The sequence below is a fragment of the Pelecanus crispus genome, chromosome 1 (genome assembly GCF_030463565.1).
Source record: "Pelecanus crispus isolate bPelCri1 chromosome 1, bPelCri1.pri, whole genome shotgun sequence".
Lineage (NCBI taxonomy): Eukaryota > Metazoa > Chordata > Aves > Pelecaniformes > Pelecanidae > Pelecanus > Pelecanus crispus.
In genome coordinates this window covers 66,687,996-66,707,051 of record NC_134643.1, presented here as the reverse complement: position 1 = coordinate 66,707,051, position 19,056 = coordinate 66,687,996, and the positions used below count along the sequence as shown (strand labels likewise).

At 39.7% G+C, this 19,056-nt stretch overlaps 1 protein-coding gene across 1 annotated transcript; it reads left to right on the top strand.

Moving 5' to 3' along the window:
* Positions 1 to 17,214: 17,214 nt before the first annotated feature.
* CHRM2 (cholinergic receptor muscarinic 2) lies at positions 17,215 to 18,615 on the top strand. Its single transcript, XM_009482218.2, has one exon. The coding sequence runs from the start codon at positions 17,215 to 17,217 to the stop codon at positions 18,613 to 18,615; it is 1,401 nt and encodes a 466-aa protein (XP_009480493.1).
* Positions 18,616 to 19,056: the final 441 nt, after the last annotated feature.

Here is a 19,056-nt window from a genome sequence, read left to right as displayed (position 1 = left end):
GGAGGTGAGGGAGATGGATATTTCTTCAACATGATTTTTGTGGAAACCAAGGAGAGGGCTTCTGGGGCACAGAGGCCCCTGCAGGGTGCCTGCCAGGGACAGGCTTTGCTAAGGCTCAGCCGTGGTGCAGGAAACAGAAAGGACTCCTGTAAATAAGGAAATTTCACTGGCGAGTAGTTGCCTTATGTCACCAGTTTCCCACTCTGAAGAAAGCAGTCCCGTCAGAGTCAGAACAGCATTAACCACTCATGCTGGCGAGGCAAAATCTTGTGGGCCAATTCTCTCATAGCTGACAAAAACATTTAGAAAAAAAACTCACAAGAATTCAAAATATTTCTTAAACCTCAACACTGGTTTTAACCCACCTGGGTAGGGAGAGACAAGCATACCTTATTCATGGCAAGCTCTTATTCAAGATGTTATTTTGAGGCTGGAGAGAGCTTTCATTTAGCTTTTCTCCCAGGAGACTTTCCATGGTCCCTTTCCTGGGCTCCAAGGCAATGAAAGAGAGGAAGACCCAAACAGTGTCTCGTGGCTGTCTGGGAACAAGAAATGACACTTTCTTATGAGCAGTCTTGAATTCATAGGTTTAAAAAAGTCACATATGAGCAACCTAACAATCAATTGTTTATCTAAAGTGAAGCACTAAACTTCTTGGCATTCCCCATCATTAGTACTACCTCCTTCATCAGTTTGCTTGTAAGTCTCAAAACAACTTCATGAACTTTCTTTTCAGAAAGAGAAAAATCTCAAACACCTTTTGTCACCTCCTGTGTAGAGCCTTGCAAAACCAAAACTTTTGGCTTACTCATCCAAATTTACTATGTAAGCTTTATTTTTATACTGACCATAACAAACACAGGTAGATTGAACCACAGAAGTACAATGTGCATCACGATTGCAAAAGGGAAACTTCGAAACCTATCAGCTTTTCCTCTTTTTACTACATTGTCTTTATTCTCAGCCAAATACCAGTACACTATTTGCATCAGAATAGACTGGATCACTATTTACTTGTTCTCAAACATCACCCTGTTTCCCAGTATTGAAAGAACAGAAGGTATCACAAGCTTAGTGCAGCAGGTTCATGATGAATTTGCTAGAATGCCTGAAATTCAAATTTCTATTTGTGTTTGAAGTCCATGTGTATTTACATGGGAGTTTAAGGCGTATTGGCTCTGCTTAGTTCAAGGTAAATTGCATCAGTTTCTCACTATCTGGAGCACTAAACCAGCCCGTTGATGTAAAGCAACAAACCCCCTTCACCTGTGAAGACTACAAGGCAGCAAGAAGAGATTCTCCCAGAAAAAGAGAGTAAGAGTTCAGTTCTCTTAATCTCTCTGTGAAATCTGTAGTTGAAAATAACTATGAACTGTGTTACTATGATCAGTTATAAACAGATTGTACAGAAGTATAGAGTATGAATTAAGTAAATCACAAGACCCAGCAGGAAAAGCTAGGAAAAACATTTGTCTTATTACCGAATATAATTGTGTTAAAGGAATACCATCCTTTGGATGCTTGATCTTCTTTGCACAGGTGATGCAATTCAAATGTGCTATCTCTGATCTAAATGGATTATGCATTTGCAATACCTGCCTTGGAGATAATGAAAGAAAGAATTAATACACTTCTGTATAAGATGTAAGTAGCAAATTGTCCTGTATTTTTCCACATCCCTCACATTTTTTTGTCCTTTGCCTGTTTAAAGCCTATGTGGATAACTGAGACATCCCTTCTGTCAGGTCTTAGAAGCATAAGCAAGATTGCTGATGGAAATGAAGCAGCGATGGTACCACTCTTCACTTTCCCTTCTGTCCCAGCAGAGAGTTCTCAGGCTCCCATGGAGCCTCTTATTCCTGAGTGCAGTAGTATGAGAAGTGGGAAGATATCTAGTTATTTTTTGACCTATTTGTGCTGTCATTCTCCATTGACCACCTAGCTGACAATAGTGGTCAGCCTGGATCACGTTAACTGATATTATGAGGCACGGTGTTGGATACCATTGGACGCTGTGCTGATAAATATTTCCTTGCTATCTATTCCTACAGGGCCTATCCTTATCACATAGTTACATCAATGCCATTTTCAACTTTCTGTTGCACCTGACAGTCAAAATGGCAACTGTTTTCAAAAACAGCAGACCCCCACAATATCCTCCATGGAAAAAAAAAAAACCAAAAATAGTTGCCTGCTCTTCCAAACATTTGAGAAATTGATAAGAAAGTATAGATAATGTACTGATATAGTTTGTATCTTATGTAGACTCCATACTGTTGCTTCCTGATTTTTATTTTCTATTTGTTTAAACATTAATAATTTAGACCTTTTTCTGGAATAATCCTTTTCTCAGGACAGTGCCACCTATCCCCAATTAGTTTCTGAGATTTTTACTGCCTGGGTTACTAAAAGGCTCTTCATTTAGATGAAAAACCATAATCTATTAAGATCTGAAATGCTTCTAATATATCGTGGGGTAAAGGGGAAAGCACACTATTCCTTGAATTACATGGTCCAAGATATGCAAACCTCAGACATTTAAGAAGAGAATAAATGATGCTGTCAGTGGCATGGTGGGTTGAGTGGCATTTGTTTAGGATGACCAGCATCATTATGAGTGGATACAAAATTATTATAGATCTCTGTAAAGACAGATGACTGACATTTTTAAATACTCATTTGCAAAGTAGCAAATGTAAAGAAGCAGATAATTAAATTTAAAGGGCATTTTCCAACCATAACATTAAAAAGATTAAGAGGTTAAATATTAACCTGACTGTAAATCCCTCCATTATGTCTTTCTACAAACAAGAGTGTCTGTATTTTAACCATTCAGTGTCGTTCAGTGTATCAGCCATTCAATGTGATTGCATTGCATATCACAGACTAAAACAAAAATATCCCAAATTAACTCATTAATGTAAATGTAAAAAAAAAAAATTAATCCTACTTTACATATAGCTTTATACACACACACACACACATCCCCCCCCCCCCCCCCCAAAAAAAAAAAAAAAGCACTTCAGACACTAAAAAAGCCATTCAGGACTTCATTTATATGGAGAACATTGATGTATGGATAACATTTAGAGCCTTGAAATGGACTGAACCTCATTTGCACTCAGAAACAACAGAAAACATCATTTTAGTGATGATGCCTATAGACTGGAAGGGCACCACCAACCCTCAGAGACTTTTCTTACTTACTTCATGACTGGATATGCAGCAGGGAGCAGGATATGCTTTTGCATATGCTACTACTGAAAGTCCTGATATGAAAAAGTTTGAGAGTCCCTACCTTGGACATCATTCCAGCGTGACCCAAGGAGCCTGCTTAGAGATGGAAAGTGCACTTTGACAAGCCCATTCTAAGAAGACAGCATCTGGATTGGGATCACACAGCTGTTTTCTTCCTCACTGCCAATTTCTTTTTCTGGTCTTTGTAAAGTAAGAAGGAAAAAATAACCCACTGAGAAGCAGTTATACCGAAGTATCTTAAGCCTGTTATATCATGAGCAGAAAAAAAAAAGCGACAAGCAGACAATCTATCTCTTTTTTTTTTCTTTTTTTTTCTCCAAACATTTCTTTTCAGATGTCCCTTTGAAGTCACAGGATTATAGTGTGAGTGACTGAGAGCAAGGAGCTGCAAAATGTGCTTTTGAGCCATAGACTTCTCAAAGACTATCACAAGGCATATATGACTGGGGTACACGACATCTGCAAACCAGCGTGGCATTATTGAGGCTTTGTTCAGCCTCAAACTCTGGAAGCTGCAGAAAATGAAAAGCTTCAGCAATGGAAAATCATTTCTCCCATCCTGATTCTACCTTTCCACTTGGGGGGGGGGGGGGGGGGGTGTCTCACTGCTACTGTGTGCAGTGACTGTGTTGGTGTAATTTGCTTATGAAGAAATAATTGAACATACACATACATTCTATATATAATATAATTATTTATTATATGTGCATAGATTAGGTATAGTTACCATTTACTGTTCCACTCAGTACTGTTATTGCCCTGCTAGTACTGGATACTTTCACATTGTTAAAAATATACTGCAACTTCTCTGCTATTGTAAGGTCATCCCTTCAAACTACCCTCACAATACACCACTCTTCATACTTACTAAAAACAATTCCTGCTCAGATGGATCTGATTCACTGCATAATCAAACACACAGATCTGCAGAACACCTCAGCCCTGACTGGTTACATCTCCTGATTCTCCACTCACAGGTCTCCTGCATTTCTCATCCAAAAGAATTTTCATTACTTCTCTTCCATAAAGGATATTATATAAAGGATTCTCTGCCCCACTGATAATGCTCAAACAGGGAGCAAAACTGGGTCTCATGATTTTGGAACAGTCGGTACTGTTTCTTACAAACAGTAAGAAATCAGTTTCTTACAAACTTCAGAGAAAAGTTGATGAATGTTAGGACTATTTCTGTAAGTTGTTTGGTAGAGCCACTGATCACCCTCACCCAATATTCATCTCAAGTGGGAGGGCAGCACTGTAGTGTGTCATTACAGCATCGCTTCCTGCTAGACCCTTTAGGAGGTTTATATGAGACTGCACGAATCTTTTTTGCCTTTCTGTGTTTCAAAGTGCTCAGAGAAATGGGAGCTGAGCACTGCTGGCAATGGAAGTAACTGTTAGACCAGAAGATGAGAAACACAACACAGTTCAACCTAAGGAAAACGATAGCCAGAAGACTGATCTGAACAGCAGAGAGGTAGAGAACAAGATGAGAAAGACCAGAGAGGCTGAAGGGTAACCAGGTGCTGCACTAGGCAGCAAGGAAAAATGGAAAGGGAATGAATGAGAAGAGTCATGTGGGTCTGGCCCAGACCCACAGGTTACAGATCAGATCCTGCTTCTCCCTAAAGCAGAGCTGCTGCAAAGATCTGAGGGAGGAGCATTGCCATTAAGGAGGACAGATGTAGAGGCAGCCCTTAGTAATACAACCAGGAGTAGGGGAAAAAAGATACCAAGACAACTCAAATTCCCAGGACGTGACTTCACAGAGACCCGTGGCTGTTCCACGCACTGAGCTGTGCCTCTGCCAGTTCAGCTGAGACAGCAGGGACATGGTGTGCTGGACACCAGGCTCCAGGGCTCCCCAGAGTTTTGTCACAGTTTCCCTTTGTTGCTTACTTTATGTATTTATTTCCATTGTATTTTTGCACATGACTTGCATTCCCCAGGGATCACAGACAGAAATACAGAAACCCTATGAGAAATGCCAGCTTTACCTGGAGAGAAACATCTGCATCCTGCTTGATTATCTGAATTTCATACCTTTTTGGAGGCAGACCCATCATGGAATTGATTGCTAATGGTCCCAGACCCAAAGTCGTGGCTTTGCTACAGAACTAAGCAAGAAAAGAATGATCGGCAAAAGGGAGAAAACTTCATGTCCACAACATAAATAATAGCACAGGAAACAACAAAAGCAATCTATAGGGGAAAAAATCATCTTTATAGGAAAATAGAGTACACTGGAATTCCTAATTAGGGAAAGAAGGGTAACTTTTTCAAAAAATCATTTCTGTTCTCTTCCCCAAAGAGGGTGTGGAGGCCAAGTCTCAGTGAATGGCAGGATTTAGGAAATTAAATGTCTGAACAACTATTGGAGGTGAGATTTCAGATCTTCAAGTCACTTCAGTGCTTCGACAATACTGCCTAATGTGCAAGACATGAAGGAATGCTAGCCGATCTCTCTGTGGGCTGGCATGGGATAATACAGACAGGTACTGAAACTAGGCTCAGTGAGGCATTTCTACTGAAAACAGGCAATGAGGGATGGCAATTAAAGATGCAGCTTTTTTGAGCTGCATGAAAATGTTTGGAAATAATTTTCCTATTGTTTTAAATGTTCCACTGTTTCAAAGAAGTAGTTCAAAACAAAATATAAATTGTCCTGGTTCAATAGATAGAATTGAAGTGATTTTGTTTAGGAGGTTTTGCTCATGTGTTTTTTTATTTTGTTTCTTTTCTGCTGGGGAGAAGGGAGGTGAAGAGTAAAAAAGGGAACCAGTGTTCAAATAAATTTTAAAAAATATTCATTTTGTTGCTCTTCAGTTCTAACAGAAAAGACAAAAATTATTTCGTTGAAAAATAGGAAGTGTCAGGAGAACTGCAAACCATATAAATTGTCTTTTCATCCATAGGTTGTAGAAATTCATTCATATTTTTCAAAGAGCCCAGGTGAATGGTCTCACAGACCTCTTAGTTTCTCTTGCAGTCACTCTTTCTTGCTTTCTCCTTATTAACACACACCTCAGTCTTGTCCCCATTTCCTTCCTCTTGCTTTCAATCCATTTATTTTCTCTTTTCTCTTGCCCCACACCTCCTGATATGTCTTTCTTTAGGCATGTACTGGTGCCCATCAAATAGGTTTGTGCTGCGTGGAGGTGTGTTGCAATGCAGCAATCGCTGCTGAGTGACTCTGCTGCTGTTGCATGGCACAGTGGCAGGGATTTAATCTCAGACATGGCACCCAAGGGACTCAGGCATTTGATGGAGGAGATTGTTTCCTAAGTACATTACTAGATAGTATTCCTATCCAGATAGTATTTCACTAACTATAAGTTTACTTTACCATCAAGTCCCAATTTAAAGAGATGTTAAGTAAAGATGGAATTAGATTGAGAGAACTGGACCATGTATGTGACATTTCAGAAGATGAGGGTAAAGTAAGACCTCCAGAAACAAAATCTATTAGTTAGTAGTCTTTTCCTCCTTAGATGTGTTTGCTGTGGAACAGGTGGTCTGAGATGAGGAAGCAGAAACACCAAACTTGCAGACAATAACAGCTAAGCCTGCCAAAGCAAGGGAGTGAGTAATCTACAACATAATTATGGAATTTCAGGATATTAATGAAAGCAGTTTGAGATCCTCAATACCAGAAATGGGAGAGCAACTGACTTAATGCAAGTCAAGTCATTCTAGCAACAGTCTAGGTGAAGCTAACATGGTGCTTCTGCTGTGAAAGAGGTTCTCATGCAGTAAACTATAATGGCACAGTCTCTAGAAGTCTGAATTTAAAAATCAACCTGCTTGTCTCAAAAGTCTTTCTTTTTTTTTTTTTTTTTTTTTTTTAACTCATCTTTGAATTAGAATGGAATATGCAAGGGACATCAGGTATATTCACCACCATCACCCTGTGGAAGCTCTGTATCCCATAGACTTCATTGCTAAAGTGACAAGATCAGTTTGTAAAATCCTATGTGGGATAACATTATTTTCTCTCCACACCTGTGTCCAAGCAGTTCCTGTGACAGGGGCATAATGTTGTTTAGTAAGGTGTTCAGTAATAATAGGAAACTGCCTCCCATGAGGAAGAAGCTGAGCTGAAGCATTGCATCTAGGGATGGCATTCTGTATAGCCTTTTCATGACTCACAGTGCAGATCTATGCATACAATGATTGCCTGGTTTACTCTGTCCTGTGTTAGTTAATGCCCCTTAGGCTTTTAATAGTTTTGGTTTCAAATAATCCCATTTAGCACTTCTGAAACCTTGCATTTCAAATGTTCCCATTATGTTCTTTTTGCAAACATGCAAGAGAGGTCAAAGTTTGTAAACAACCTTTGCAATGTCTCTTTAAAAATCAAAATGAGCAGAGAGCTTGAGAATATTTGCTTATGCATTTTAGTCTTCCTGACCCAGTGATGCTGAATATACTTTTAACAGAATGTACATGGTCTGAGACAAGTCTGCCAGTTTCCTGTTATTAAGTTAACCTTGTTAAACATTATATTATTGTTTAACATAGGATAGGGGCGTCTCTTAATGCCATGGTGAATTATTCATATGAAGGGCTAAGGTATTTTACCTTGTTAAGTGTAACTGCAGTGTGTTGAGACCAATATCTGGAGCCATGCATCAGAGCCAGAATTAGACACGGATTTCTTAAACCTGTAGTGGAGTAAAAATGCAATTAGTCTGCAACTACAGTCTGTGTAATTAAAGTAGGTAGCAGTCATTTAGTGAAACATAACACAGTCAGAGACTTAGAGAGCCTATAATAATGTAGTAACTGTGAACAAAAATGCTGCAAAAAAAACTGCTAAATAAATATTTCCTTCCTTTGGCAAGGAATATGTAATCTTTGAGGTTCGCTGTCCACAAAAAAGGAAATGATCATGCAGACTCACAGTAAACATTCATAGCTGTGATAAACATGTTTATAATTAGCTATAGCAAACACTTCGTTTGAGATTTTCAAACATTTTACAAACATTTTGTTAAGTATTACTAGCATCTTTCTATCTTTCACAAACAGTCTTCTCTCAGACTGCAGAATGGGCTTGGAAATATGGATTCTGATTTGGGAATTTAGGTACCACTCCCTTCTGGTAAGGTAAAGAAATAATTAGGTTCTTTCACTATCTTACTATTACTGCCTTAAATGCAGTCTGCAGAAATACAAGCATAAAAAAAGATTTAGCTGCCCTCTCAGAAACAAGTTCGATCTTGAGTTCAATATGTGCTTACATTCTTACAAAGAATTTGAGCCAACTCCTTTTATATCTGAGTCAGCTTTCTTCTCTGTGCTTCTAATCTACATCTTATGTAAGCTGTTAAGTAAGATGGAAGACGTGTGAAAATCCCCAAGATTAATGGACACAGAAGCAGAACGGACTAGATTTTCAAGCTTTTGAGAACTTCATGTGAGAGTGACCATGATGGACTTACAAGAATTTTAAAAGCACTTGCTGAGTAAAGAAACTGGGTACTTTCCAAAGCAGGTTCGAGGATCATGTAGATGTATCACAAGTCAGTCTGCTAGATCTTAAGTGAAAGAATAAGGAAATCACTGATAAAAGCAATGTACTAACACCATTTCCAACCAAGGGAAAAGGAAAGATTTTCTTTAACTTCAGTAAGAGTCCCTTTGGGCCCTCAGTATGTTAATATTCCTGTCAGAGCCACTACTGAAGGCTGCAAAATCTCTGAGGAACAGTGAGAGTCTCCATGGGTTTATTCAGGGTCACAAAAGGACCTCCATGACTTGGAGGGATTTGCAGAGATTCACTGAAATATCACAGCATCTTTGCTGGGCTCACTGACAGGTTGAAGGGGTTAATCAGCAGTTCTTTGAGAAACCCCCCTGTATTGTATTATAGTTCTCTCCTATTATTTCATCACCGATATTCCTTCAGGCTGTGGTAGGAAAAAATCATTTAAACCAGGAAAAAACAGAAAGGCTGTGGTTTTGGGGTTTTGTTTGTTTGATTTTTTTGCGGGTTTGTTTTGGGTTTTTTTGTTTGTTTGGTTGGTTGGTTTTTTAGATGTACCTGTATATGTTTTAAATGAGGTGCATTTCTGTTATGCATTAGCTCCAGGTATTCAGAACAAATTGTGAGCTAGTTTCAGTCAGCCTTCTGAACCCTCTCCTCTTTCCCTAGCTTTGCCACTTGTCACCCAGGGACTTTGAGTAGTTCTTGTAAGTTTTTTCTATTTAATAGCACAAGCATGATAGCTGATACGAGGATAATGAAGTACTGTGCTTTCAATTTGTGCTGAGCTGCAGAGGGAGTACTTACCTATCATGGCACTGTTCCTTCAGAGAATATATCCTGGAATCTAATGATCTTCAATTTAGTCTTAACAGAAGCTTAAATAACTCTTCTGTTGAGCCAACCTTTCTCAGAGCTGAAGATAGGTGTGATTTTAGTCTGAGTTATGGTATGAGTATTTTACCTACAGTGCTTGAAGAAGATAATTATAGTCAGTTAAAACTTGACTTGTTGGGGTTGACTGGTGTGAGGAGCTTCAGCCAACTTCCAGCAACAGTGGTGCAGTGCAAGGAGGGAAAACTGAAATCTGTCACTTTGATCTCCCTTTTCCAGCTAGCCTATAATCTCTGCAAGTAGAAATCAGCACAGGTCCACTGATGAAATGTGTGTGTGGCATGAGGTAGTCCCTTTTGATGTGTGTCTGTGCAGTGGCTACCCCAGTCTAATTATACCTCAGTATTCAGAATTATACCTCAGTAATCAGACTGTTTGCTATAAGAATAACTAAGTGTAATGGTTTCAGAATTTCATCAAATTATATATATGCTCCTTAATTATAATAAAATGTAAACTGTAACAAAATATGGGGCTCCTCCACCTGAGAGATACTTAAGTTGCACCTAAATTTTCAGCACATACTGAAGCCATCCTACTGCTGAAAATGACTGCTTTCTGTGGTAGCTACCTTTTTGTGCCTCTAGATGGAGATCCTATCCATTTAACTCAACCCTCTGGAGAGAACCGTGGGATGCTTCAGTAAGAGCTCCATTTTGCCTTTCATACTCCATAGACCAAATATTACTTTGTATTCCGATTTCTGGCTTATAAAATTCTTTTGATCTTAGTAACTAGATTTCCAGACCCCACACACACACACTTCACAGCTTACCTGAAAAAGGAAAAAAAAATGCTATTCTATTCTAGCTTTCCACAGTGAAAGTGTCCTGGATTATTTACTTTGTCTGACATGTAATGGTGAAACACTCTGCCTTTTCAGTTGCCATTCTGCAAATTCCTTCCAGCATGTAAACACCTCTGACAAGCAGAGGTGTGCAATATTGCACGTAGGACTAAGAAGGAATGATATGGACCATTGTATTCAGTCACTTTTACCATATGGGCAACCATATCATATGGTTCCACCAGAGTGCAGAGAAAAGCCTTGCTGTAACTTCACCAAGAGATATGGCTGTTTGCTCACTGTTTTGGGACCAAGGGTTCCTTATATACAATCCTATCAAGAATAAGGAGGGACATGAGTGAAGTTATCTCCTCTAGTCCAGGAGGTAAAAATCCCTTTTTGTGGATCAAAACCAGTTAGATAAAACCATGCCTATTAAGCATAGTTTCCAGGTTTGCCCAATGCATTAAGATGCAGAATTTAACTTGGAATGATGTCAGCTGCCCAAAGACTGAATGCAAATTCTCTCTTGATTACACAGGTCCTGAAAAACAAAGACATATCTGCAGCCAAAACTATATTTACAGAAAGATAATAGATTAAGTGCCCTGGTACCAGTGGGTAACTATCAGCATAACAATAGTAATAGTAACAACAACAGTACCCATATAGTTGAAATACATAATTATCCAGACCTTTGAGGAAAAACTGCTTCTTTTTCATTGTTTCCTGAAACTAGAGAGATTATTGTATTTTTTTGTCTATACTGCCTATACTTTTCCTTGTGTGATTTTGTGTCAGAAATAGTGTGGCCAGCAGATCTAGGGAAGCGAATGTCCCCCCTGTACCCAGCACTGGTGAGGCTGCACTTAAAATACTGTGTTCAGTTTTGAGCCCCTCAGTACAGGAAAGACATTGACTTGCTGGAGCGTGTCCAAAGAAGGGCAATGAAGTTGGTGAAGGGTCTAGAGCACAGGCCTTATGAGGAGCCGCTGAGACAAGTGGGGTTGTTTAGCCTGGAGAAAAGGAGGCTGAGGGGAGACCTTATCGCTCTCCACAACTACCTGAAAGGAGGCTGTAGCAAGGTGGGTCGATCTCTTCTGCCAAGTAACAAGTGATCAGACAAGAGGAAATGCCCTCAAGTTGCATCAGGAGTGGTTTAGACTGGATATTAGAAAAAATTTCTTCACCAAAAGGGTTGTCAAGCATTGGAACAGGCTGCACAGGGAAGTGGTTGAGCCCCGATCCCTGGAGGTATTTAAAAGACGTGTAGATGTGGCACTTAGGGACATGGTTCAGTGGTGGACTTGGCAGTGTTAGGTTTACGGTTGGACTCAATGATCTTAAAGGTCTTTTCCAACCTAAATGATTCTATGATTCTATGATTTTGAATACAAACCATTTGGGTTCTTGGCACTATATTTACCAGTTTTAGACTATTAAAACAGCAGTGAGCAAGATGTAGTTAACAGCTGTGCAAATCCTCAGATCCTAACAATAGCACTGAGGCAGCAATGTTGATGCCAGCACTGCCACCTACTCATGCACAGTTCCCTATTGCTTTTGGGGGAGTACTTTTATTTTTGCTTTATTTCAATTTTTGTTAGTGGAAAAATGTTAGTCTGCTTTTGTTAATGCTCTACAACTCTGATCTGCTTGTTGTTTCAAGATATGTGCAGAAATTGTTTGTTTTGCCCTTAAGTACCCTTCATGATGAGATGGAGAACAGTAGATCCAGAGAGGCCCAGAGAATATATTTTTTTGTAGGACACGTGTTGATTGAGAAAAACAAAAGTGCATGAAAACGAGAAGAATGGACCACACTGAGGCAGTAACACTTTGCAAAGATGTTTCCAGTTTCAAGTGGATTGCAGAAGCAACCCATGTGGTAAAGATTTTACTCCTCTGATATTTGGGAATTTTCTGAAATGTATTTTTTACCAAAAGCCCAGACTAGATCTATAATCTCTCTTGAGTCTGTAATAAATTTTGACTAACGTGCCTAGTATATTTGTCATGGGCTTAGGAGGTTTCTTTCTCTCTTTTTTTTTTCCACACTGTGGCTTTAAATGGTGCCAGGAAGGAATTTGGAATAAAAAACAGTGCAGTTCAGGATCAAACTCTGTTCTGGGAAAAAAAAAAATTATTATTGCTACAGCAAGAATCAAATCCATTTTACATAGGTTTGGACTGGAGAGGAACTGGTTCAAAGAGGAGAAGTTAAAAAAGTATATTTCATTTTTGTTTGACAGCTGAACGCTGAAAAGTGCTCAGAGTAGCAATGCACGTGGGTTCCTAGGTAATCCTATTTAAATCACAAGTACAACTTTCAGGTACAGATCGTTTGTTTCCTCTTTCATGACTTGGCCTTTATATGGTTTCAGCGGTTCCAAAGAAGCCATTAAATCCTTACCATATTTAACTTGGCAATATGCACAATACAGAGGAAGGATTTGTCTAACAAGCTTTGACAGGCATGGCTTATCAGCCATTTTTTTCAACATACACAACATGTCCATAGTCTGTTTTGTGACAGATGTTGGAGATATATTCTAAATTTAAAATTACAATGATTGCTACAGGATCCATCTGCACCAAAGGGATGGGATCCTGTCAGGGCAAGTGGAAAGCACAGTCAGCAGGATGTAATACCTAAGTACCTGCTGTCTGAGGATCATCATCCTAAGGGTGACATGCAGTCCTTGTCCCCTCTCCTCGCCCTCCCATTTCTGCAGGCCTCCTCCTCAGGGTCTGCAGTGGAATAGGATGAATACGCTCAACGGCACCTTTTTGGTTTCTCACACTCACTGCAGTTCCCTTTTACAATGAACCAGCTTACAGAATTCACCAATCAGACCTCTGTTTTGCTGTTCCCAGTAACTGCTAGGGAGGTAAATGAAGGAAAGCGAAGCAGCCCATGGCTGCCAGCATGCTCTGTGAAGGTTACACTCCAGCCTGTGTCAGCCTGGACTATGTTTCTCCTTGCGAGTGGTAATGTGGGTCCAGGTCAACTCACCCATGCCCTGCTTCTGCCTGCCTACTACTACTCACTGCAAAAAGACCTGGCATCACACCAGGCCAAAAGTGCACATACCATGCAGCTCACCAAATTCCCCGGTTCTGCCCCAAACCCTTGTCTAGACAAGAGAAGGGAAGGGAATGATTTTCAGCACTCTGAAGTAATTCTTTAGAGGCGAGAAACTACTGCACTGGAAATGTTTCCCAACTACATATCAAATATCAAACAATGAATTATTTTATATGTGGATTTCTCGGCTTTGGATGTTTTCCATGCAGTGATTATAGCATTGGCATTCCACAAAGTCATATATATTTTAAAATATACTTCAGAAAATGAACTTGGTTGGTTTTCAGGTCGCAAGAGAAATTTCTTGCCTTTTCTGGGTATTCTCTGTTCAGCAAGAATGCACTTAGTATACAAAGATAAATTATGGTAGCCCATGGGAGTCAGTGCCATATTGTGCAACTCGCACAAACACCCATGGGCTTGAGAGGAGAGCTCTGTTTGTTCAAGAATAAGATCTGGTACTTCTCATAACGGGAGGTCATATTACCTTAAAATGCCTCTGCCCCGTATGTCTGCCTGATGAATAACATCTGTTCCCATAACAACTGCCTCTCCAGCAGGAGAGATGGGCTCCGTGGCACAACAAAATCAAAAGTAGTCCACAGGCAGTCCTGTACCAAGGGATCAAGCCGCCACAATAAGAAACAGAAACCTCACTACGGGCCTAATTCAAACACTACTGAGGCCAACAGGAAAGAGTCCAGCAGATTTCAAGGGGTCTTGGATTAGGAAGCATGCATACCCCTGTCTCTGCTCATATAATGATAGTACCATCAGCAGCGATGATGTATGTCTGTTGAAATCAAATGTTTCTCCAGCCCTGTACCTTCTCGTCAACACACACAGCAAACCCTGGTTCACTTTACAATCATATTGATGCAAGCAAAGGAAGATTTTACTGGAGTAAGTGACAGCAGGTATGTTTCTCCATACCTAAGAAAGCTGCAACTGTCAATGTAATTTGCAGTCCAGAACTACCAGCCTTCTCATGACAGGAAAGTTTTGTGCAAAGAGAGATCATTGGGAAAGGGACTCCTCTGCTTTTCTTCCATTCAAAGGAACACAGTGAAATCCTATTCCTAACAAGTAAAATTAGCTTTTTGCTGTCATCCAGCTCCTTGCACCAGAGATAACAAAATCAAGGGAATTTATACTGAATTACCAATATTTCCACTGGAAGCTGGTAAAAAAATCAGCTGAAAATACTTAGGAATAAAGTTAGCTGGGAGATGGTAATTTGGTTTCACAACAAGTCCTAAGGTTTTAAAATGAATTTTAGTTCTTCAGTGGAAAGAAAACAAAACCTCTGAACATTTTGTCAAAATGCAGTTGTAGAGAAACACTTGTTTTCTTATCACTAAGCACAATTTTTTCAGCTCTGATCCTCTCGCTCTCTAACCTTCTTGCTCCCCCTCTCACTCTCTGTCACCAGAGGTAGCTGCAGAGCCCTGGATCACAAACTCTTTTCAGATGAAATTTTTCTTTAAATCAATGAATCTCTATGAGCTATTTTGTCTTTTCATCAACAATGTATTCTGTCAAGAATGTTCATAACTCTGCTTGGGAGAAGTTCTTAGCTTGTCCCAAAAAATTGATATCTTATACCTCTAACTGGATAGCCAGCTGCTCAGCTGTGAGGCTTTGGGTGAAAAAACACACAGTGAATTGCTGAAATGTCAGTCTTATATATTAAAGATGTCTGGGCTATTCTCTTGTCTATTTTTTGCAGAGTATACATTCTTTTATACTCCCCTCAGCCTATTCTTACTGTACAAAGCACATATTTAGTTAAAGCATTCCTCCTCACAGTTTTGTTCTCTTGAATCTGATCCCAAGGATTTTAGGGATGTACCTGTGAATAGATAGTAGTAAAAAATATCTGTCTAGCTGTATGTTCCTCTATTTATCCATGTGTTCACTTCAACAGGGAATTGGCAAACAAATCTTAGCTGTTTTTAAAAGCAAAGGCAAATGTATGAGCCCTATCTTCTGCCAGTTTTATTTCTTTAAGTATAAATTACAGGATTACAAAGTTGCCTCAGACAGAAAAACTTTTCCTTGGTATAACATTTTGACCTTTCCACAGAGACAGACTTGCTTATTTTTCTTAGATGTCAGAAGGGTTTTTGCTGTTGTGCTGACATTTTGCATCATCTTCTCCCTTTTGTATCTGAAAGAAAATATGCAGCAATGAAATGACAGTGAAAATGCATTGCTCCATTAAAGTGACATGGGTTGTATATATCTGTGCATCAACAGGTTAGTCACAAGGGCCAGAGAGGGATTCCTTAATCCCTGATGTATGGAGGAGCCAAGCATAACTGAATTTTTTGTCTTCCTTTGATTACACCCCCATTTTTAGAAGCTCTGTCTTAAAGAAGTGATGCCTTATGGGTGGGGAAAAAAGGAGAATATTCCAATTAGAAACAACCTAACTTCTCTGTCACATCTGGCCTTTATGCCTCAATAATCCCTTGAGAACAGCCCATAAATAATGAGCGCACAGAGACTGGCTGTACAATTCCAGTGTGTTGTATTGACTTCCAGGGGATGCACAAAAGACAGTATATATCCTTAAGGCAAAAGTGCTGTTTTCTTGGTCTTCTATCAAATGTATATTGCTAGTAGTATAATTACTGTTTATTGAGTACTGCGGGTAGGCTATACAGGGCACAAAAAGTATTGCTGTGTGTAAACAGAACTGATTTTTATCAGTTTGTTTCTTTATCATTGCCCTGCTATCCATTTCATACCTTTTGTCATGGCTTTATGTGATACAGATTAAAAATATTGTCATTTGAAAAAACTGAGGGAAGTACAAGCAAGCAAGCATCAAGAGATAACCTCATCATGTTAAAAAAAGCCAAACAACCACCCTTTTTCCAGGTACAAATAGTCAAGAGGATGTAAAAAATCACTTTAATCTCACTGAAATGAAAAAAAAAAAAAAAGATAGCCAGATGCTCAACTGAGGTGAGTTTACTAGTTCTATTGACTTCAACAGACCTACCCTTTTTTTGTTTGTTGGCAGACTAATAACTTTAGTTCAATGCAGTGCCAAAATCTTTGCAAGTGTTGACAAAAAGAATAACTGCAGTGTAAGAAAATTAGAGGGAGACATGACACAAGCTTTTTGCATAAACCTCACAGAAGCATACCCAGGTGGAACATGAAGGAAAGATGAAAACATAAGTCACCTTCATGTGATCTGGCTCCTCGTTAATCACTTCTTCACCTTGGGTTATAAGAATGGCATACCCTCAGGACTGGATTTTTTTATTTGGAATAGGATTTCAAATGAGCAAAGTGAACTATTTTGTTGGTAGGAAAGAAATAAATATGCAGATCCGGTTCAAATATTTTCAAGTCATTATTAGTTTTATAACAGAACAAAGAGAAAAATGCATCTGAGAACTTAAAAATCTAGATCTGGATTCAAATGTTGTGTCTTTGTCACATATTTAGAGGTATCTTTTTGGTATGTTTTTCTTAAGGGCTATTATATGGTGCAAGGTGTTTTCATTAGCCAAAGCTGACTGGTCCTTCTGCACACATCTTCTACCTTTAAACCCTTCCCAAGTAGTTTTTCTGGGATCCATTTCCTAAAGGTAAAAGGACTAATTTGATGACAATATCTGTTTTGTTTTCTTTCCTTTGCAGGCTTAACTGATAATTGGGTATCTTGTTAGCAGAACAGAAATGAATAACTCAACGTACATAAACTCTTCCACTGAAAATGTGATGGCTTTGGAGAGCCCCTATAAAACTGTTGAGGTGGTCTTCATCGTCCTGGTAGCAGGGTCTCTCAGTCTAGTCACCATAATTGGGAACATCCTGGTCATGGTGTCAATCAAAGTGAACAGGCACCTACAGACTGTCAACAACTATTTCCTGTTCAGCTTGGCCTGCGCTGACTTGATCATCGGCATCTTTTCTATGAACCTATACACTCTCTACACTGTGATAGGCTACTGGCCCTTAGGGCCTGTGGTGTGTGACCTCTGGTTGGCTCTTGACTATGTGGTCAGCAACGCCTCCGTAATGAACCTCCTCATTATAAGCTTTGACAGATACTTCTGTGTCACCAAGCCTCTGACATATCCTGTAAAGCGGACCACTAAGATGGCAGGCATGATGATTGCAGCTGCATGGGTGCTGTCCTTCATCCTGTGGGCCCCTGCAATTCTCTTCTGGCAGTTCATTGTGGGAGGAAGGACTGTCCCAGATGGGGATTGCTACATCCAGTTTTTTTCCAATGCTGCCGTCACTTTTGGCACTGCCATTGCAGCCTTCTATTTGCCTGTTATCATCATGACTGTCCTTTACTGGCAAATCTCTCAAGCCAGTAAGAGTCGGATAAAGAAAGGGAAAAAGGAAGCTGCCCAAAACCAAGATACAGTTTCACCCAGCCTTGTGCAAAGTAAAATAGTGAAACCAAACAATAACAACATCCCGACCAGTGGGGATGGGTTGGAGCACAGCAAAATTCAGAATGGAAAAACCGCCAGAGAGACTGTGACAGAGAACTGTGTGCAAGGGGAGGAGAAGGAGAGTTCCAACGACTCCACCTCTGTCAGTGTGGTTGCTTCCAACATGAAAGAGGATGAAGCCGCCAAAGATGCTAGCCAGGCTTCTGCCTCCCAAGACCATCTCAAAGTGGAGAACTCCAAGCTGACATGCATCAGGATAGTCACCAAGTCCCAAAAGGGTGACTGCTGTGCCCCCACCAACACTACCGTGGAGATTGTAGGTACCAACGGGGAGGAGAAGCAGAACAGTGTAGCCCGGAAAATTGTCAAGATGACAAAGCAGCCAGCCAAAAAGAAACCACCTCCTTCTAGAGAGAAAAAAGTGACAAGGACTATTTTGGCCATCCTCCTGGCCTTCATCATCACCTGGACCCCATACAATGTGATGGTGCTCATCAACAGCTTCTGCACATCCTGCATCCCTGGCACTGTATGGACCATAGGTTATTGGCTGTGTTATATCAACAGCACCATCAACCCTGCTTGTTATGCGCTCTGCAATGCTACTTTCAAGAAGACCTTTAAGCACCTTCTTATGTGTCATTACAAGAATATAGGAGCTACAAGGTAAAATACTAGTAAAAATAATAATAAAAATAATAATGGAAAGGGTGAAGAAATTCCAAATTAAATTAAGAAAAAAAAAATGCCATAGCACTTTATGCTCTTCTACAGAATGTGCAATCCAGGATGTTAGTGGAAATACTGACATGGGGCATCATCTCCACCCCTGAGAACTACACTTAAAAACATTTTTTTAATTATTGAAAATAAATGCTGAGGACATGGGGATGTCTGAGGAATTATTCAAGTATGTGGACTGCTTTCTGAGAGTATTCTGCAGAAGGGCTTTAGAGTCTAAAATTTTTGGTCATTCTGTGTAAAATACTTGTTCTTTTTGGTTTTTTTTTTTTTTTTTTCTGTGTATGTTTAATATGTCTTCATCTAGGGGGAAAAAAAAAGGAATTTTAACAATAACTATGTGGAAGAGGCATAGGAGTTTGGAAGATCA